Raw genomic sequence first — 22,519 nt, 5'->3', positions numbered from 1 at the left:
GGTAAAAGGTGTGGCAGTTTCTTAAAAAACTAAACATATACCTATGACCTAGCAATTCCATTCCTAGGTGTGTAACCAAGAGAAATAAAAATATGTATGTTAGCAAAAATATTTGTATAAGGAAGTTCAGAACAAGTTTATTTGTATTAACCAAAAACTAGATATAACCCAAGTAAGGTATCCATCCGCAAGGGAAAGAATAAACAAATGGTGATATATTCATACAATGGACTACTACTTGGTAATATAAAGGAATGAATACTGATACACCCAACAATATGAATGAATCCCAAAATCATACTGAATGAGAGAAGTCACCAAAGAATACATACAGTGTAATTCCAGTTATATGGAATTCTAGAATAGGAAAAAAAAAAGATCCACTGTGGAAAAAAAAAAAATCAGAACAGTGCTTGCTTTTTGAATGGAGGATGTGGGAAGGGATTGACTGGGATGGGGCATGAGGGAACTTTCTGGGGTGATGTTAATATTCTACGCATTTGTCAAAACTCAGAAAATGATTATAGGGATCCCAGAAGAAGAAGAGAGAGAAAGGGGGCAGAAAATTTATTTGAAGAAATAACTGAAAACTTCCCTAATCTGAAGGAAAGAAACAGGTATCCAGATCCAGGAGGCACAGAGATTCCTCAACAAAATCAATCTAAGGAGGTCCATACCAAGACAGAGTAATTAAATGGCAAAAAATATGGATAAAGAAAAACTTTTTAAAGCAATAAGAGAAAAGAAGACCATTACATATGAGGGAAACTCCATAAGGCTATCAGCAGATTTTTTTAGCAGAAACTTAGCAGACCAGAGGGGGGCATGATATATTCAAAGTGCTGAAAGGGGGGCAACTGGCTAGTTCAGTTGGTGAGACACTTGATCTCAGGGTCATGAGTTTGAGCCCCACGTTGGGGGCAGAGTTTATACTAAAAAAAATAAGTAAAGTGCTGAAAGGGAAAAATCTGCAGCCAAAAATACTCTACCCAGCAAGGCTATCATTCAGAATAGAAGGAGACAGAAAAAGTTTGTCAGATAAACAAATACTATAGGAGTTCATGGCCACTAAACCAGCCCTACAAGAAACATTAAGGGAGGCTCTTTGAGTGGAAAGGAGAGACCAAAAATGAGAGTGTGAAAAGCAGAAACACAAAAACAGTAAAAAAAAAAGTGTATCTGTAAGAATCAGCCAAGGGATTCACAAAATAAAAGGCTGTAAAACAGGACACCATATACATGCAGTGGGAATGAGATGAGGGAAGAATGGGTTCAAACTTAAGGGACCATCAACTTAATATGGACTGTTTTATGCAGAAGATGTTATATACAAACCAAATGGTAAAATCAAAAACCAGTAATAGATATGCAAAGAATAAAGAGAAAGGAATCCAAGTAGATCACTAAAGAAAGCCAACAAACCATGAAAGAGAGAAAGACAAGAAAGGGTCAGAGAAAAACTACAAAAACAACCATAAAACAAGTAAAAAAGTGATAGCAAATACAGGTCTATCAATAATTACTTTCATGTAAATGGACTAAATGCTCCAGTCAAGAGACACAGGGTGTCAGAATAGATAAAAAAAACAAGACCCATCGGGGTGCCTGGGTGGCTCAGTCGGTCAAGCGTCTGCCTTCGGCTCAGGTCAGGATCCCAGGGTCCTGGGATCGAGCCCTACATTGGGCTCCCTGCTCTGCGGGAAGCCTGCTTCTCCCTCTCCCACTCCCCCTGCTTGTGTTCCCTCTCTTGCTGTGTCTCCCTCTGTCAAATAAATAAATCAAATCTTTAAAAAAGAAAAAAAACACAAGACCCATCTATATGGTGCCGACAAGAGACTCATTTCAGACCTAAAGATACATGCAGATTGAAAATGAGGGGATGGAGAAACATTTATTATTCAAATGGATGTCAAAAGAAAGCCAGGGTAGCAATACTTTTATTGGACAAAATAGACTTTAAGATTTTATTTATTTATTTGGGAGAGACAGGGAACATAAGCAGGGGGAATGGGAGAGGGAGAAGCAGGCTCCCCGCTCAGCAGGGAGCCTGATGCAGGGCTCGATCCTAGGACCCTGGGATCATGACCTGAGCTGAAGGCAGACACTTAACCGACTGAGCCACCCAGGCCCCCTGGACAAAACAGACTTTAAAACAAAGACTGTAACAAGAAAAAAAGAAGGATACTATATAATAATAAAGGGCATAGGGGCGCCTGGGTGGCTCAGTCGTTAAGCGTCTGCCTTCGGCTCAGGTCATGATCCCAGGGTCCTGGGATCGAGCCCCGCATCAGGCTCCCTGCACAGCGGGAAGCCTGCTTCTCCCTCTCCCACTCCCCCTGCTTGTGTTCCCTCTCTCGCTGTGTCTCTCTCTGTCAAATAAATAAATAAAATCTTTAAAAAAAAAAAAAAATAATAATAATAAAGGGGATAATCCCAACAAGAAGATATAACAATTGTAAATATTTATACACCCAACATGGGGGCACTCAAATACATAAAACAGTTAAAAAAAAATAAAGGAACAAATCAATAGCAATAAAATAGCAGGGGACTTTAATACTCCACTTACATCGATGGACAAATCATCCAAACAGAAAATCAACAAGAAAACAGTGGCTTTCAGTGGCACACAGGACCAGATGCATTTCACAGATACATTCAGAACATTCCATCCTAAAACAGCAGAATACACATTCTTTTCAAGTGCCCATGGAACATTCTCCAGAACAGATCACATATTGGGCCACAAAACAAGTCTCAACAAATTCAAAAAGATCAAAGTTATACCATGTACCTTTTCTGATCACAATGCTATGAAGCTAGAAATCAACTACAAGAAAAAAATCTGGAAAGACCACAAATACATGGAGGTTAAATAACATGTTAGTAAACAATGAATGGGTCAACCAAGAAATCATAGAAGAAATAAAAAATCACATGGAAACAAATGAGAATTAAAATGCAATGGTCCAAAATCTTCAGGATGCAGCCAAAGTGGTTCTAAGAGAGAAATTTAAAGCAATCTAGGCCTACCTCAAGAAGCAAGAAAAAGTCTCAAATAAAACACCTAACCTTACATGTAAAAGAGATAGAAAAAGAAGAGTAAACCAAACCCAAAACCAGCAGGAGGAAGGAAATAATAAAGATTAGAGCAGAAATAATGATACAGAAATTAAAAAAAAAAAAAAAAAAAAACAGATCAATGAAACCAGGAGCTAGTTCTTTGAAAAAAATCAATAAAATTGATAAACCTCTAGCCAGACTTATCAAAGAGAGAGAGAGAGAAAGCAAACAAAATCACAAATGAGAGAGGAGAAATAACAACCAATACCACAGGAATACAAAAAATTATAAGAGAATATTATGAAAAATTATATGGCAACAAGTTGGATAAGCTAGAAGAAATGGGTAAATTCCTAGAATGGATTAAAAAACTGAAACAGAGGGCACCTGGGTGGCTCAGTCGGTTAAGCATCTGACTTCAGCTCAGATCATGGTCTTGGGGTCCTGGGATAGAGCCCCACATTGGGCTCCCTGCTCAGTGGGGAGCCTGCTTCTCCCTCTGCCACTCCTTCCCTCCTGGTGCTCTCTTGCTGTCAAATAAATAAATAAAATCTTAAAAAAAAAAAACCTAAAACAGAAAGAAATAGAAAATTTCTCTTTCTGCTGCTCCCAACAAACAAAAGTCCAGGGCCAGCTGGCTTCACAGACAAATTCTACCAAACATTTAAAGAGGAGTTAATACCTATTCTTCTCAAACGATTCCAAAAAATAGAAAAGGAAGGAAAACTTCCAAATTCATTCTATGAGGCAGGCATTACCTTGATACGAAAACCAAAGAAACCACAAAAAAAGAGAACAATAGGCCAATTATCTCTGATGAACATGGATGCAAAAATCCTCAACAAAATACTAGCAAACTGAATCCAACAACACCTTAAAAAAAATCATTCACCGCGATCAAGTGGGATTTATTCCCGGGATGCAAGGGTGGTTCAATATTCACAAATCAATCAATGTGATATATCACATCGATAAGAGAAAGAATAAAAATTGTATGATCATTCCAATAGATGTAGAAAAAGCATTTGACAAAGTATAACATCCATTCATGATAAAAACCCTCAACAAAGATTTAGAGGCAACACATCTCAACATAATAAAGGGCTTAAAGGAAAAACCCACAGCGAACATCATATGCAATGGGGAAAACCTGAGAGTTTTTCCCCTAAGGTCAGGAACAAGACAAGCATGTCTACCCTCACCACTTTAATTCAACGTAGTACTACAAGTCCTAGCCTCAGCAATCAGACAACAACAATAAAAAAGTCATCCAAATGGGTAAAGAAGAAGTGAAACTTTCATTATTTGCAGATGACATGATACTATTATGTAGAAAACCCTAAAGACTCCACCAAAAAATTACTAGAACCGATTCATAAGTTCAGCAAATTTGCAGGATACAAAATCAATGTACAGAAATCCATTGAATTTATATATACTGAAAGTGAAGCAGCAGAAAGAGAAATTAAGAAAACAATCCCACTTACAAGTGCACCAAAAATAATAAAGTACTTAGGAATAAACTTAACCAAGAGGTGAAAGACCTATACTCTAAAAACTATAAAACACTGATGAAAGAAACTGAAGAAGACACTAAGAAATGGAAAGACATTCCATGCTCATGGATTGGAAAAACAAATATTGTTAAAATGGCTATATTATCCGAAGAAATCTAACAGTTAATGCAATCCCTATCAAAATACCAATGACATTTTTCACAGAACTGAAAGAAACAATCCTAAACCTTGCATGGAACCACAAAAGACCCCAAATAGTCAAAGCAATATTGAAAAATAACAACAAAGATGGAGGCATCACAATTCCAGACTTCACATTATATCACAAAGCTGTAGTCATCAAGACAGTATGGTACTGGCATAAAACCAGACACACAGATCAACGGAACAGAAAAGAGAACCCAGAAATAACCCCAAAATTATATAGTCAATTCTTCTATGATGCTCATCTTCTAAAGATGTTTAACATCACTCAGCCACTGTGGAAAACAGAATGGAGATTCCTCAAAAAGAAATACAACTACCCTAAGAATCCTGTAATTGCACCACTGGGTATTTACCTCCAAAACACAAAAACACTAGTTCAAAGGAATATATGCAAGCCTATGTTTATTGCAGTATTATCTACAATGGTCAAGTTATGAAATCAGCTTAAGTGCCCCTTGATAGATGCACTGATAAAGAACATGTGGTACACAAATACAATGGAATATTATTCATCTGTAAAAAAAGAATAAAATCTTGCCATTTGCAAAGATATGGATGGAGCTGAAGAGTATAATGCTAAGTGAAATAAGGCAGTCAGAAAAACACAAATACCACATGATTTCACTCATATGTGGAATTTAAGAAACAAAACAAATGAGCAAAGGAAAAAGAGAGAGAGGGAGAGGCAAACCAAGAAAGAGACTCTTAAATACAGAGAACAAACTGATGGTTCCCAGAGGAAAGGTGGGGGGGATGGGTGAAATAGGTGATGGGGATTAAGGAGGGCACTTGTTGTGATGAGCTCTGGGTGATGTATGGAAGTGTTGAGTCACTCTATTGTACACCTGAAACTAATATAACACTGCATATCCAACTCTATTGGAATTAAAATAAAAGCTTAATAAAAAAAAGTTAAAAAAAACCTTCAGTAAATGTACACTTAAGGTTTGTGCATTTTATTGAACATAAATTTTATATGAAAAGAAAAAAACCTGTAAATAAATGTTAAGCATGCTGAAATATTTAGAGGGAAGTTAACTGATGTCCCTGACTTTCTTTGAAATGCACCAAAATTAAGATGCATTAATGGACAGACAGAGAGATGTATGAATGGAGAGTTGCGTGATAAAGCAAATATAGTAAAATGTTACTGATGCACCTAAATAGCACCTATATGAATGCTCACTCTTCAATCCCTTCCAATTTTCTGAATGTTTTAACATTATCCTAAAATGGTGGGGGGAAACAAATGGGTAAGCCTGCATTGCTAATTTGATAAGAATTTGAAAATTATAATAACTATTCCATCCCCAAGTTTAATTGTAAAACTCTAGAGAGTTCTGTTGCCTGCAATAGCATGTAAATATTCTGGCCTGCAATATAAAATTCTGGCCTGCAGTGTTAAGAATTTTAAGTAAGCACATTAAAATTATTCAACTCTATAATCAATAATCAGAGTAGAGCCTCAAGTGGAACAACGCATACCCTGCTCTATGATTCTGAGCCTCTTGACTTTTGCTCAGTACATTCTGCCGGCATTTGCCATCAGCTCTCTCTGCAAACTGAAGCAAGAAACAAAAAATGTTCAGTGCTTTTTGCCCAGGATTTTTGGTTTATTTATTGGGGTTTTATTTATTGTTTTCTTTTTACTTTTTTAAAATTGCTCAGCATTGTTTTAAAAAAACATGGATCGAAGAATGAAGCGTGCTCTATTTTAAACTGCTTGGTGTGTAGCCTGCTAGGATTTCTTCAAAGGATATACAATCCTTGAAATATTTATACACATACACATGTACACATAACCTTTCAATATTTTCATAAATAGGATCGTATTAAACAGCCTTCTGAATTTTGCTTTTTCTAGAAAACAGCACAACGTATATATGATAGCAGTTAAGTGTTCACCAATATCTGGTTTCTCTCTTTCTTTGGAACATGTGGGTAGGGCCATGTGGCGAGTACTGGTCACTGCACTGAGAGTGTAAATGATACGTATTTCTGCCCAGCTGAGAATTTGTTGGGCTGGACCCTCCAAAGTTCTCTCTCTGGCACAGTGATCAGCAGCATTCAAGGTAGTGGCTGTTTTGTTAGCCTCAGTCCCTGAGTGACTACTATGAACACAGTTCCCCCAACAACTACAATGGATATACAGAATGAGCAAGAAATAAACCTTTGTTGATTTAATCCCCTGAGATTTGGGGGGATTGGTTGTTACTGCAGCATTACTTAGACATCCTTCACTGATTCCTCACTGATACATGTATTTCTTTGGGTACACATATTTGGTCTACCTCATTCTTTCTGATGGCCGAACAGTACTGTCTTAAATTAATGCAGTAGAATGTACCTGACTATTATCCTATTGTTGGGCATTTGATTTTTCCAATGATTTTGCTATTACGAAGCTCGTTATAATAAATATTGCATGCATGAGCACACGTGCGTGTGCACGCATGCACACACACACACACACACACAGAGCTCTATTACGATCCACTTGTGAAATTTTTTCTGGATAAAAAACTTCTGAGCACAATTACCAGGTAGAAGCTTCTAAACATTAGCTAGAAATTGCCAACTATCCTCCAAAATGCTGAGTCAATTTAAACTCCTCTATCAAGAGAAAATGAGAGTATCTGTTATGCTACATGCTCACCTGGAGTCAGTTATATTATTCTTTAAAAACAACGCCAGTATGATAGGTGACAATTATATCTCATTGTTGCTTCAGCTTGCACCGTAATTGGTCATCTTTTCATGGGTTTAAAGGCTATTTGTATTCCTTCTGTGAATTGTCTATTCCTGTCCTTAACCCATTTTTTCTGCTGATTTTATGGGAGATTTCTGTAAATCCTTAATGTTAATTCCTTTGTTCTTATACTAGTTGCAAATATTTTCTCTCAGTCTGTCCCTCACCTTTTAAGTTTGCTTACTGCATCTTTTGCTATAGAGAAACATAAAAATTTTCCTGTAGTCAATACAGCCAACTTCTCCTTTATGGTTTTTGAAAAGTGTGCCCTACAACAAAATAAAAATGTATTAAATGTTTCCCAATCAATTGTCACTAAAACCTTTATTAATAATCCAGTCTATCTCCACTGATTTGAAAAGTTCTCCATATCTTACAATAGGACCCATAAGAATGGGTCTTTATGTATTTTACTGATATTTGGGTTTATTCCTCTACTATAGTACATTATGTTTTCAAATATCTACAAATTATATAAAGTCTAGTAACTAGACACTAATATTCTTTTTCCACATTTTTCTCAATCCTTTAATTTTCCTGAGGGCTTTCATAATCAATGAGCCAATTTCTCTCCCCTAACCCTGCAAAACAATACCAGATCTAACAACAACAAAAACCCACATTGTAATTCTGATTCGAACTACTTCAAATCTACAGATTAATTTGCACACATTAGAATTTTTATAACAATGTCTTCCCACTCAGAGATACGATAAAGCTTTGAAATTGTATTCATTTTAGTCTTACACATTCTTGTTCAGTATTTATTCCCAAGTATTTCCTAATTTTTGTTGCTATAGCAAATAGTATTCGCCCTTGCATGGTATTTCCTAACTGGTTATTACTGGTACAAAGTCAAACTACTGCTTTTTGTGTAATCTTCTACCCATTTTTAAACTTAGTCTTTTGGATTTTTAGGCACACAATCATATCTGGGTTCTAATTTAAAAATTAGTCTTCAGTGCTCTGGGGTGCCTGGGTGGCTCAGTTGGTTAACTGTCCGACTCTTCATTTTGGCTCAGGTCATGATTCAGGGTCATGAGATTGAGCCCCACATTGGGCTCTGTGCTGGGTGTGGAGCCTACTTAAGATTCTCTCTTTCCCTCTCCCCCTGCTCCCCTGCCACCCACTCATGTGCTCTCTCTCTAGGAAAAAAAAAAATCAGTCTTCAGTTCTACTTTGGGTTATTAATACAGTGATTCCTAAATGCCTATTTCCACTATACCCTGGGTAACAAAATAGTGGGATTTTATGGTTGGAAGGGACATCATAGTGATCTAATTCAAGGGTTTATATAGTCAAGCACCTACTGGGGTACACCGATAAGACAGATGGGAGAAGGTGTAAGACAATAAGGAACTGTCGAGCCTGGGAAGAAACACAGAGAACAGGCTGTATCTAAAGAGGACAGCCGTCACCCTCCCCCAACTGATTGGTGCCATGAGGCTCGGTTTCTATTTTTGAAGAGGCACTAGGTATATAGATTTTTGTTTAAACTCCTAACTTTAAAAAAAATTAAACAAAAGCCAAACTAAATACAACTGCTAGCTTCCAATCTAGAAACTTCACTGAAGCTAATGCAATACCTTCATTTAAGGCAGTTTAAACTCAGACAGGTGTGTCAGGGATCGCAAGAGTAGCAGATGACAGGCAAGGGCTTTGTATTTTGTTTAGCCATTTGGTGGGTCAGAATAGTATTTACAAAGTGCCACGACTAAGCAAGTGTTTTGCTTGGTTTGGTTACAGGCAAGGAGTTTAGTCCCTAATGTCCATATTCTATGTTCTCTGTTTGGCTCATCTTGGCTTGGATTTACGATCATGGCAAATGCAAAGGGCACCTTTTAAATCCTCTCCTTCTATTTGGGGGAGAGTCCCACATTATACTCCCCGTCACTCAACATGGAAGTCAGAGCTCAACCTGCAGGACCCAGGCTTCCTTGCCATTAGAAACATGCCAGTGCAATGTTTATAGCAGCAATGTCCACAATAGCCAAACTGTGGAAAGAGCCAAGATGTCCATCGACAGATGAATGGATAAAGAAGATGTGGTATATATATACAATGGAATATTACGCAGCCATCAAAAGGAATGAGATCTTGCCATTTGCAACGATGTGGATGGAACTGGAAGGTATTATGCTGAGCGAAATAAGTCAATCAGAGAAAGATATGTATCATATGACCTCTCTGATATGAGGAATTCTTAATCTCAGGAAACAAACTGAGGGTTGCTGGAGTGGGGGGTGGGGTGGGAGGGATGGGGTGACTGGGTGATAGATACTGGGGAGGGTATGTGCTCTGGTAAGCGCTGTGAATTGTGCAAGACTGTTGAATCTCAGATCTGCACCTATGAAACAAATAATGCAATATATGTTAAGAAAAAAAAAAAAAAGAAGAAGATAGCAGGAGGGGAAGAATGAAGGGGGGGAAATCGGAGGGGGAGATGAACCATGAGAGACAATGGACTCTGAAAAACAAACTGAGGGTTCTGGCGGGGGGGGAGGATGGGTTAGCCTGGTGATGGGTATTAAAGAGGGCACGTTCTGCATGGAGGACTGGGTGTTATGCACAAACAATGAATCATGGAACACTACATCTAAAACTAATGATGTAATGTATGGGGATTAACATAACAATAAAAAATTAAAATTAAAAAAAAAGAAAGAAAGAAAGAAACATGCCAGTGACTCAGGCTCCGCCAATCAGGGCAGCTTATAGAAGACTTTGACTTGGGAGGGATTAACAGGGGAAACCAGCGAGGTGTAGACCATGTTAGGTGTCAGAGGGATCCAGTTTTCAGCAGCGGCACAGGACGCAAGCATGCCAGAAGCAGTGGTGGTGATGGCTGTGGTAAGATGGAGTTCTTGGAAGTAGTGCAAATGGTGCGTTGAGTCATGGGCGGTACAGCAGTGACACAGGCCATTTTCCCATCAGACAAGTTCTACAGCCCAGTTCTGGGCACTGTTCCTAGAATTTAGTTTCAGGCTTATTTCTCGAGCCCTCCCAATGATATTGTGAACTACCCAGGATCCTTTTAATAAATTCCTTTTTGGTTTAGCTAGCCAGAGACGATTCTCCTTTTTAAAACTAAGGCTTCACCGATACAAAGAACGCCATCAGGCAGTGACAGAATCAAATCAAAGATCCTGCTCTTTTTGATTCCCGGGCCACTGTTTTTTCCATGACATCACGTTATTTATATTTAATGCTTTTACGAAGGTTCAAAACGCTGTTTTTAAAAAATGTATGCCGAGGCTCCCATCTCAAAGATATGCTACGAACACTGTCAGAGTGTCTATTTGGCTCATGATGAGAATAGATATTTGAGTGCTTCTGGAATATATCTTAGTTTTTGCTTTTGTTCATACAGATTCATAGACTTAAAAGATGTTAGACTTACAGTAAAAACACCCATAACAACACAGAGTTGTTTGAATAAAGATAGAGCAAAACCACATAAAGGGAGAGATAATTGTCTGAGATAAATCAGGATGAGATCATTACAATGTTCTAAGCACTAAATTTATATTCTTCTTCCTTGAAGTAAAGGACAGTAATAGGGTGGATTATAACAGTGTTTCCCAACCTCAGTCCACCAATGATGATGTTTATTTTCCACCTTCATGGCCTCCAAGGTTTTTAAGAGTTTCTTCCAACCTTGTTTATTAAAGAATTTTTTTAGAGATTTATTTGAGAGAGAGAAATAGAGAGCACGAGCGGGAGGGCCAGAGGGAGATGGAGAGAGAATCTCAAGCAGACTCTGTGCTGAGCCTGACGTGGGGCTCAGTCTCACGACCCTGAGATCAGGACATGAGCTGAAACCAAGAGTCAGATGCTTAACTGACTGTGCCACCCAGGTGCCCCTAAAGAATGTTTTCAATGACCTCATCGTAGATAAATCTATAACTTAACTGAAATACTGAAAATAAGGCAGATTTCTATTACTAGTTTTGGTGACACAAAGTGGCAACTATTGGGATAAAGGGTTTTTCATTTTCTAGTGTCCACCATACACCACAGCATGCTACAATAAGAACTTTGTATATATTATCATATTTATTCATCACAACTACTCTAATATAGTGGGTATTATTATCCCCATTTTATAGGTGAAAACACTGTTCAGCAACTTACCGCTGCCAAGCTGACAAATGTTAGAGCTGAGATTTGGACTCGGGTCAGCAAGTCCAAAATCAGATCTTATTTATATTGTACTACCCTCTCAGGAAGAATTTTAATTTTACAAGGGAAAAAACTTTCTCGAGACTCTAAATCTTAGAAGGCATTTATTACATGGATGTTCGCAGGAAATCTCCTGGCCCTGCCGTTGATGATGGGCGTCTAAGGAGGAACTATATAGTAACTTCCTATGTGCTTTGAGGCCTGAGACACTGGGTCCAGGAGGTAGCTGGGAAAGACACAGGGGTGAACCGGGCGTGGGCCTTGCCCTCTGGGAGCTTGGCCCAGGTGGGGAGAAAAGGTGAGCATGCAGAAAACCAAAATATACACAGGCTCCCTGGGGTAGGGGTCATCTCCAATTGGTAGCTCAAGCCTTGGGGAGGTGGCCAGAGAGAGGGTCCGACCACATCTTCCCTGGCACGGGGCCCTTGCTGCTGCTGCAGCCTATCGTTCAGAATCCAGGGCCCACAAGGGGAAGCCTCACCCTGCGATGTTCGCAATTGCACAAGACGCTGGCCCTGCCAAGCCCAGTCCCTGCCCAGCTCCCTGCTGAGATCTGCCCAGGAGCCACCCGAGGCTCTGAGAAAGGCTCTGAGAAAGGCTCTCTGCGCTCTCCCGGACCACAATCAGCAACTCCCATCGGCCGACCTGACAGACTATGAAAAGACAGAACTAGTGACCCCCACAAGGCAGAAAAGAAACATTTCCTCCCCAACCTGCCTCCTGTTTCCACCTGTCCCCGCATTCCTTCAGGCCACTTATGAGGCGATTATCTCAAGAAGGCCCACGCATGAATCCGTTCATCTGTTATCAGGCGTGTCATCCTCTGCGGAAGTGGTTGATTACCTCCCACTCTCAAGGTTTCCCTGAGAGAGGCACAAATGTCTGAGAAGAAGGGAAAGGAAATGCCTGGGGCCTGGACCACTGCCCCAGTAGCTCTGAGTCCCCAGGTGCGCGCGGACAGTGCCAGGTATGTAAGTAGGGCAGAGACTCAGGGCCACGGAGATGAAGCCTGGAGGCCTACACCTCAGTCCTGTCTCTGCCTGCCTACTCCTGCAACGCACAGATTTGCAAGGGGGAGCATTTTACAAGTGTCTTTATAAACCGACATCTGAAGGGCTTCACAATGTCAATGCCCGGAAAGGGCCATAGAGACCACGACATGGGCAAGAGCGAGGTGCAGGTAGGCAGAGTGAGTTGCCCAAGTTGCTTGGCTCGTGAGGGTCAGGCCTAGCTCTCTCTCCCTGACTCCCCTCCAGTCAGAGACAGACAGCCCTTCCCCAGGGCAAGGTAATCAATTATTTGCTTGTTTGCTGCACACCTGGCAACTGAACGGTCCTGAGAAATAGGGCCGCTCGTGAGATGACTCAACAAACATCTATGGTACTTGGCCGGAGCCAATTGTGGGGCCTGGCGAGTTAACAACTCAACAGGGGCTACCCGTGGATAGTAGATGAACTGTATTTAACACCTTGTCTTGCCCAGAGTAAGGGCTCCATCAGTGGGGACTTCTACAGAAGTCGTCTTCTAGTGAGATGGAAATAAGGGGGGGTGGGGGGTGGGCAAGGGTCAGACCACGACCAAACTCACATGAAAACACTGAGCGGCTGGGATTGGTCTCTCATCTGGAGACAATGCCACCACTTCCAAACTGGAACCCCCGAGAATAATTCTAGCAGTTGGTCATTCCACTGGGGAATTAAGATATTCACTGAGCCCAGTGCTAGGTGCCGGGGATAGGGCCGTGAACAGGACCATCGAGGTCCCTGGCCCTCGGGAAGTTCCTATTCTAATAGGAGAAGACACACAGGCACACACGCACCAAGTAACCGCTATTTGAATCAAGTACCTGCAAGTTGTACGAAGTGCTATGAAAAAGAGCAGCAAAAAGCTAAGGATAACAGGGATTGATCTACTTTAGGCAGGAGAAGCAGAAAGCAAGCCCCCTCGGCGGAAGTGCCATTGAAGACGAGCCTTAGAATTTGTCCCGGAATGTGGGCATTCTAAGCAGAGGGAAGGGAGTGTGCATAGGCTTGGAGGCAGGCAAGAGCTTGACACGTTTGTTCATTCGAGAAACTGAGCAGCAGCCATCGAGGCCAGAGGACGAGACTGGGGAACAAGAAGTGATTAATACTGGAAACACAAACAGAGTCACATCACTCCGGGCTTAGCCAGCTGCCCCAAAACGTCTGGATCTTACTGTACGGATGATGGCAAGCCATGGAAGGGTTCTGTAGGCCGGGCATGATGACCTGATCTGGTTTCCATCTTAAGGAATTCCTGGCCAGGAGAGGGCCTCAAGATGGGGCGGGGGGGGGGGGGGGGGGGGGAGGAGCTGGTTCTTTCCAAGCACGCGGTGCCTTGAGGCTGTCCTCCATCACACGGCCTGGCGGGCCTTTCTTCCACCCACGGTCAGGGTCAGGCCTCCATCTGCAGAGCAACTTTTCCTCCTTGGATCTCCTGCCCGGGGCCTAAGTGCCTCCCAGAAAGTCCCATAAACTCACTGAAGTGTTTCCAGCAGATTTTGCTAGAGTGTTGGGAGAATGGATGCTTTTGTAAAAGGACACAAAATAACAAAAGCGAAACCACTCCCTCGTTTCTGATGGAAATTTGTTTCTTCCTCCGCAGCTTTCCGCTAGTCCCCGGGCCTGAGCAAGTGTCTTTGCTCTTTCCTCCGTCTCCCTTTATTTTCCAAAAGGCCACGAACATGTGTACGACTATGAACAATAACAAAGAGCTATAAATTCTTATTGACCCCAGAAGGTTGGCAATTCTAAACAATAAAAACATGTCCTGACTGCTCTCAAAAGAACATTCTGGAGATACAAAAGAGCTTTGTTAAGATAACAAATGAGTTTTGGGAACACTTCGGGCCTGATGGTGGCCTCAGGTCACCAGGTATTGATGTAATAGGCAACTCCAGACACAAAGCTGGAAAGATCCCCCCCGCTCCCCCACCACCCTGTCCTGGACTCACTTCCTCACTGGTCAGCTCACATCTTGACTGCAGCAAGTCTCCTATATAGCTTTTGGCCACTACTGTTTTCAGGAGCCAGAATTCTCAGCCTAAAGAGAAAGTCCCCTTTGTCCTCCCATCCATGATTTAATTTACATTCTCCTGAACGCTCCATTCACTTTGTTTTCAGGCTAAGAAGTCTCACAATTGTACTAGATCCTGAATTTGAATTTCCCTGTGTTTCCACTGTTTGGCAATTTGCCTAGGTCAGCCACTGGACAGTCCCAGAATTCAGCTCTACCTTAGAGAAAACCTTTATGGCTCATGATTTCTTATTAGAGTTCTAACTACTGTCCTCTATTTTCCCCTCGAATTCTGTCTTATGTTTTTCAAAACACACGGATGTGTGTAAGCACACCTACACACAGACGCATACCTATCACCTCTTCTCTGATAATCAGGAAAGTTTCCACTCTCTTTTTCCAACTGGATCACATTCCTAGGGAGCTGTCCCTCCTTTGTTCCCCAGATTTCAGAGGGGGTGCCCTTAGCTGCATTTTTTTTTTCTGCCATTCTCACCCAGATGCATTCTTCCCAGCATTCCCCTGGAGCCTTCAATACCATGATTCACAAGACAACAGAACTGACTTTCTGTGCTTTTGTCTCTCTGTTCTTGCCTATAAGCTCCTTTTATATGCAAATACATAAACTTTACTAGAAATGGACCAAACTTGATCACAAAGTAGTACGAACACAAAGAAATGTCAAGTCCTAATAAAAAGCATGTAGTAAATTAGTTAGGCAGCACCAGGGAAGAAATTGTTTTTTGCTCTTTGGACAATCTTGAAGGGACAATCTTGAAGGGAAAATCTTGAAGGATTATTGCTGGCAGCATCTGGCTTACCTGAATGTATTATAATCCACCATCTTTGTGTGCCTACAGTCAGCAGCTGCAAATACCTGCTTGATCTCTCTGGATTTTGATTCTTCTTCTTTCAGCTTTTGTAGGACAAGTTCAATGCTGCTCATGGGAAACTGGAGGGTTGGGAGGGAGGGAAAGGAAAGGAAGGATATTAAAACGTGCCTGGGACGTAGGGAGCCTCATCTTTCTGATGGCCCGCAAAGAGACTTCACGCCCTGAACCTGAAGGTAGCTGGGCATGGCTTTCCATAGAGACCAACGCAGAGAAGACACGACTAGAATTAAGTCTCTTTGGTTGCATTTTTAGGACAATGAGTGACATCAACATAGGCCTAGATCCGAGAGAAATGAGCTTAAGCGACAGCAAGCCACAGGAACCAGAAAACAATCCCTCAGCCTTCTCCCCTGAACCCTTGGACGTTGGCCCAATATGTTGGGAGACCCTAATGGAGAGAATGGAGATTCACAATTGGATAAGTGGACCCTCATTTTCTCCGGATCTTAAGAGTGGGCCCCCTGGGACTACTGGCAATCAGACGATGCACTGAGCAGAGCATGGCTGGGTGTCAGAGATCCACATGCACTGTAATCCCCTGACATTCACTCTCTGGCAGCCCCCAGTTGCCATCTCCTACCCTGTGATTAGGTTTTTGACTCTGTAAAAATACTTCTTATTTAATCCAGTAAGGCATAAGCTTGTAAATAATTACAGCTAAGAGCTAAAAAAAAAAATGAGAAGACTAAATATGAAGATTAAAAACATTGATGTTAAATTTAGTATAAAGATCTCTCTTTCCACCAGGGCATTTGGGACCTGTTGCAGCCCCCATCCGCCCCACCTTTCCTCATTGCCTTTCATCTATTTCCATGATTGGATCCATTAGCTCTTTTGCAAAGATATTAAAGAGTATATTAATCTTGGGGTACCTGGTGGCTCAGTTAGTTAAACATCCGACTCGTGATTTTGGCTCAGGTCATGATCTCAGGGTTGTGAGATCGAGCCCCGTGTCAGGCTCCGTGCCCAGTGCAGGGCGTGGAGCCTGCTTAAGATTTTCTCTCTCCCTCTGCCTCTGTGCCTCCCCTGCTAAAAACAAAAACAAAAAAACAAACAAACCAAAAAAAACAGAGTATATTAATCTTTCTCTGCTTCAAAAGTCCTTGTTAAGGGTAGTTTTAAAATAATGCAGTTTTCACTTGGGATGCTGATACCAGATAACGTCCTACCCTCTTTTTACCTTTCTGAAAGGAGAAAAGCCCTTTATATCTTACAAATATATATGTATATATACATACACACATACACACTCAAGCTATATGTTAATATATGTATATAATATACATATAAAATACATATATAGAATACATACATGTGTATATAATGCATACATATAATATGTATATATGTACATATAATACATATATGCATATACATATATACATATGTATGTTAACATATAGGTTCGCCCTGTGTTTGAAAACTGAGTCCAAATTCACAATAGCTATTGTAAATTGTACCCTGACTGAGCTTGCTATGGGCCACACAGAGCGAAGCACCTCACATGCATGACAACATCTCCTCTGTGTAGGAACTCTCTGGAAGAGTCACTGTGTAAAGATGAGGGAAGTGGAGCTCAGGGAAAATACATGTCGAAGGCCTCTAAGCCAGGAAGTGTGTAGCCATGTCTCCTAGATGAGCCTGCTGGTCTCCAGAAACCTAACTGCCCAATCATTGAGCCTCTCGCCTGAATTCAGTGCTTTTGAAGGCCCACCAGTTCACAGTTTTATGATAGGCCGAAACCCTAACCCTGCAAATGGAGAAACGGAGTGGTGATCCTGGAGGGTGCCGTGGGGGCCTACCATCCAGAGAAACCATAGAGAAGAGCCGACAGCCCCCCACCGGCCGTACCTTCTGGCCATACTCTGCCTAGGCCGTTTTCCTTCAGGGACACCAGAGCTGGGCCACTGTTGCCTGACCTGGCACTTCTATAGGCAGCCTTTGACTTCGGACTCCCCATCAGCCTGGCTGACACTTTCTTAGAGCTGTACTGTGTCCGGAGGCCTTTTGCGTCCCACCCTCCTTCCTTCCATCTCCTTTCTCAGGGGTCAGACCTACAGCTCAGGCTCCCCACCTGCTCTTGCTCCTTCCTCGCTTATCCTTCATATGCGTTTCCCCTGGTATGTCCCTTGCTTATCTAATTCAGCCTTGGCACCTGCTGCTCAGAGGACCCAAACAGAGGATGATGGGATATACACAGAGAGACTGATACAGATATAATTGGCACACAAACATTATTACTTACAGGCAGACTTTTTTTTATTTGAGAGAGAGAGAAACAGCATGAGAGGGGATAGGGTCAGAGGGAGAAGCAGGCTCCCCACCGAGCCGGGAGCCCGATGTGGGACTCGATCCCAGGACTCCGGGATCATGACCTGAGCCGAAGGCAGTCGCTTAACCAACTGAGCCACCCAGGCGCCCCAGGCAGACTTTTTTTTTAAAGACTTCTAAAAATTTATTTGAGAGAGAAAGAGAAAGAAAGAGAGAGAGCATGGACAGGGGGAGGGGCAGAGAGAGGGAGAAGCAGACTCCTTGCTGAGCAGCAAGCCTGACCCGGGGCTCCATCTCAGGACCCTGGGATCATGACTCTGGCCAAAGGCTGACGCCCAACCAACTGAGCCACCAAGGTGCCCCCTTACAGGCAGACTTTTAAAATAAATTATTTCTAGGGACGCCTGGGTGGCTCAGTCAGTTAAGCATCTGCCTTCAGCTCAGGTCATGATCCCGGGGTCCTGGGATCGAGCCCCACATCATGCTCTCTGCTTGCTGGGAAGCCTGCTTCTCCCTCTGCCTCTGTGTTCCCTCTCCCTCTGTGTGCTCCCATGTGCTCGCTCACTCACTCTCTCAAGTAAATAAATAAAGTCTTTTAAAAAAAAGTGTTTCTAGGTAGATTTTTCAATATTAGGCAATATCTCTCAAATATACGTGTTTGTACAGCAAACCAGTCCACACTTAAAATCAAGATTTCATCAACGCATTATTTTTACAGACCAGCACTGCCAATACTAGTACTTTTACTAACAGTACCCAGCTGCCATCTTGTTTCCAACGAAAAAAACTCCCGGAGCTTGCTGTTGCCAATTTGTCCTTGAATTCTTATGTAGGCCTCAGGTAGCTCCTGTTCTGGAAAGTTGCAACCCCAGCAACTATCGGGTTCCCTTGGGGTTTCTGTTTGTTCAGTTCTTGGCCTTCTGTGCAGGCCTGTGCCAATTAACGGGGACGGCACAGTGTGTGGCACCAGATTTTCTTCCTTTCCTATAGTCACTGAATCTCTTTATGAAAACATTGTCAGCGTCAGCAGAAAACCCAGGAAACTTGATTCAACCCTGGGCCTGCCTCCTGCCTGTGCCCGGCATCCGTGCCGCTGGGCAGTGGAGGGCCCAGCATGTAAACAGAGGAGATCGGGACCTGTGGCCAAGTCGCGCAGATCCATTATTCATGGCCACGTGTGTGAATGCACAATGTAAGACCGGCAGGAAGAAGAAAAGGCCTAGAGAAAGAAAAACACAGACTGCAGAGTACTGAGGGGCAAGCCGAAAGTTCCACAGTCAGCTCACCTTATCTGAATTCATTTCCATGTAGTTTAAGGTGTACTCGTCAGCATTGAGCAAAAGAAACAGGTAGCCATTCACGTTCACTTTGGCTCCGATATATAGCTCCTCGGCCTTGACATATTCTGATAGTTCACTTTTAAAGACCTCTTGTCCAGGCTTCTTAACACGAATTCTTTTCAAGAACTTCCCGCCAGTAATCCCTATAGAAAAAGAGAAAAGTTAATGAGTAGCCTTTATTCTTCAAAGAACCATACAACTTGCCTTTAGAGTTCCTTCATGCTCAAACACAGACCATACAGCTTAGCTTGTGAACTCACACCGCCTATTCTTCTCAGACCCGAGGGGAGAATGAAGCAGTGGGTGAACAGTAGACTCCCTAGGTGAATGTGTAAAGAAAAAAAAAGAGGTACGGCATCCCAGCCTTTTCTTTCCCCTCTCTACTCCCTTCCTAGTCCAAACACTCAAATAAACACTTAGTAAGCATCTGCTATATGCCCAGCAGCATACTGAGAACCGGGACATTCGGAAGATACCCCACTTCAGTGCACGCTTGAATAGTACCACGTAGAAAGTTCCCCACTTGAGCTTATTTCCATCTATCTGTCCCAGATGATGTCTTATATTTATTCCGACACGCGGATTAAGTGTAGGATGCCCAGCTTCTGGAAAGGAGCTTACTTAACTGTTTGAAGATAACTCTGGGAGTTCTGTAACTTTTTTTTTCCTACAGGCCAAATATCTTTGCTTCTTTTAGCAATGCCACATATTTCTTACTTTTCAGAATTCTGACCATTTCATCTGCTCTCTTCTGGGGATTATCTGGGCTTGTTTTTGTTTTTTTGTGGCTTGTTTTTGTTTTTTTGTGGCTCTTGGAAAGCAGCAAGCAGAACTGAAGATGAAACTCCAGGATCTTCTCACTGCTACTGAACTGAAACCTTCAGTCATCTGAACACAAGCTGAAGCCAGATGAGCTTTGGGGGTCAGCTTCATTACACTCCTGCCACATTCAAACCCCAGAGGTGGTGGAAAGACACAGGTTTTGTAGCCAAACAGAGCTGGAATCTGTCCTGGCTCTGTCGCTTGCTGGATGATCTTGAGGAGTTATTTAATCTCTTGGAACCTCTCTGAATTCTCACCAGTAAAACGGGAATAAAATTTGTAGGGAGCCATAAAAATGTGCCTTTCAGATCACCTATTGTGGAGAACGTAGTTGACAAAGGCCCCCGTGGCTATGCTCTGAAACCTATCCCTGGGTTTGGACCGAGGTCACGCTTCCCACAGGCTGCTGCCGACAAATGACAGGATAATGCAGGGATAGCAAGGTAGGCCCATTCCTGCAAGACGGAGGCTCCTCCGACTAGTGACTTTGGCTCTTGGGTTCCTGGTCAACCTTGCTGAAACTTGCTTAGAATCTCCCTGCAATCTAAGACTTTCTTTCCTTTCTTCCTTCCTGCTGTCCTTCAGAGGAGTGAGACCTACACTGCGTCCGATGGCTCTCCTGGCCTCTTCTGGCTCCCTCCACAATTTCCCTTGCTGGCATTTTCCCTAATAAATCTCTTGTATATTCAGGCCCATCTTGGGGTTTGGACAAAACTTAACCTCATGAAGTTTTTCTAGGGATAACAGTAGGTAATCATGGCTGCTATTATTACTAGTAAGCTTGCAATTGACGTCTATCACCCTGTTTTATGAATGCTGCAGTCTGTTTGGCCATAATCTTCCCCACTCTAGATGTACAGAGTTGATTTCTTTTTTTTTTTTTTTGTAGGCTCCACACCCAACATGGGGCTTGAACTCACGACCCTGAGATTAAGAATCTCATGCTCTACCAAGTAGGTGCCCCCAGAGTTGATTTTTTGACCTTTAAGACATGACTTTCTACTTACTCCTATTTGAGTTCATATTTCAGGATTTGATCCATTATTCAAATCACTATGCAGCCTGACTTATTCATACAAATTATTCATTATTCATTGGTGTGCAGAGTGGCTCACAGCAGCTCATAAGGGCTGACTATTAGATTTTTGGGGATTTCTGCAAGCCAGTTGTTAGTGTTGGTTGCTTGAAATTGACTATGGTTGAGGTATCTGCCCCGTGATGACTGGCAAGTGTTACAGATTGGGGCTTTAAAATTTTTTTCAGAGAGCCAGTTCACCAGCACACCACTGATTCTTCTTCCCAGATGTGTCTTCGGCACAGATAAAAGTTGTAAATGTGTTGGGACAAAGAGCAAAGCCCTAGAGTTCCATAATTCGGTAAGTCAAAATCAACGGCTCGCCTCAGCAATGTCCACAGCATCAGCACACTGCAGAGAGGCATTCCGTGGGCCTGGGTGCTGGAACCTTGGCAAGAGCCTCGACAGACAGAGAAGCCAGAGGCAGACAGACTTTGAAGATTAAATTTGTTAAAATCTGGGATCGTCTTATAGTTAAGCAAATATTTTGTAAGTGGTACTATCAAAAATAGAGATTTCCTCTTGTCTTGCTGTCTTTGCATGGAACTGGCGGTAGACAGACCATGATTCTGAAGCCCCCGGATTCCACAGAGGAACCTCAGAGGCCACAGCAGAAAGGAATAGTTTCCAAAAGGAGGCATCCAGAGTCTCCCAGCCCTGAGCCAACCAAACTGTTCCTGTTCCTCTTTCATCACTTTATATGTCTGGGTTCCCATTTAAGAGAGCTTTGTAAAATGAACTTTGGTGGTTAAAAAAAAAAAAAAGGAAAAGAAAAGAAAGCCACTATCTTAGTCATCTAGGCTATAAAATCAGACCACGCTCCCTAACTTTCAAAATGAAGAGACGGTTACTTGGTCTGAGAAAATTGCTGTAAGAGCTATGCCTCTTACCTGAATTCCTCTCTATAGGTTCAAACACTGAAATTGTGTCATCACTGAGAAAGTACGAAATAACAAACATCCTGTCCACGTCTGCACGTTTTTGTGTGAAGAGTTTTGCAAAAAACCGGAGTGTATTGCTTATGTTGCCATAGCTAAATGGAAGAGAAATGAAGGTTACAGCCTTATTACATATGTTAAAAAAAAAAAAAAAAAAACCTGCAAAAGGTGTGCTATTTTTTTTTTTTTTTGAGGTATAATTGACTTACAACATTATATTAGTTTCGGGTATACAACATGATTCGCTACGATCACCGAAATAAGACTACTCAACATCCATCACCCCATATAGATACACATTTTGTTTCTTGTGATGAGAACTTTTAAGATCTACTCTCTTTGCAACTTTGAAATATGCAATACGGTATATTTGACTATAAACACCATACTGTATATTACATCCCCAGGACTTACTTATTTTATAAC

General features: G+C 42.0%; 1 protein-coding gene across 10 annotated transcripts in view; it reads right to left on the bottom strand.

The window, feature by feature from the left end:
- The window catches only part of EFHC2 (EF-hand domain containing 2), a 211,608-nt gene that overhangs the window by 61,043 nt on the left and 128,046 nt on the right, over window positions 1-22,519 (bottom strand). For all 10 annotated transcript variants that reach the window (XM_078063906.1, XM_078063910.1, XM_078063914.1 and 7 more), the window contains 3 exons: window positions 22,046-22,188; window positions 19,205-19,401; window positions 15,576-15,706 (listed from right to left, as the gene is read on the bottom strand). In XM_078063906.1, the coding sequence (XP_077920032.1) occupies window positions 15,576-15,706; window positions 19,205-19,401; window positions 22,046-22,188 (471 nt within the window). The remainder of the gene's footprint in view (window positions 1-15,575; window positions 15,707-19,204; window positions 19,402-22,045; window positions 22,189-22,519) is intronic.

The sequence above is a fragment of the Halichoerus grypus genome, chromosome X (genome assembly GCF_964656455.1).
Source record: "Halichoerus grypus chromosome X, mHalGry1.hap1.1, whole genome shotgun sequence".
NCBI classification, from domain to species: domain Eukaryota; kingdom Metazoa; phylum Chordata; class Mammalia; order Carnivora; family Phocidae; genus Halichoerus; species Halichoerus grypus.
This window is presented reverse-complemented; position numbering and strand designations above follow the sequence as displayed.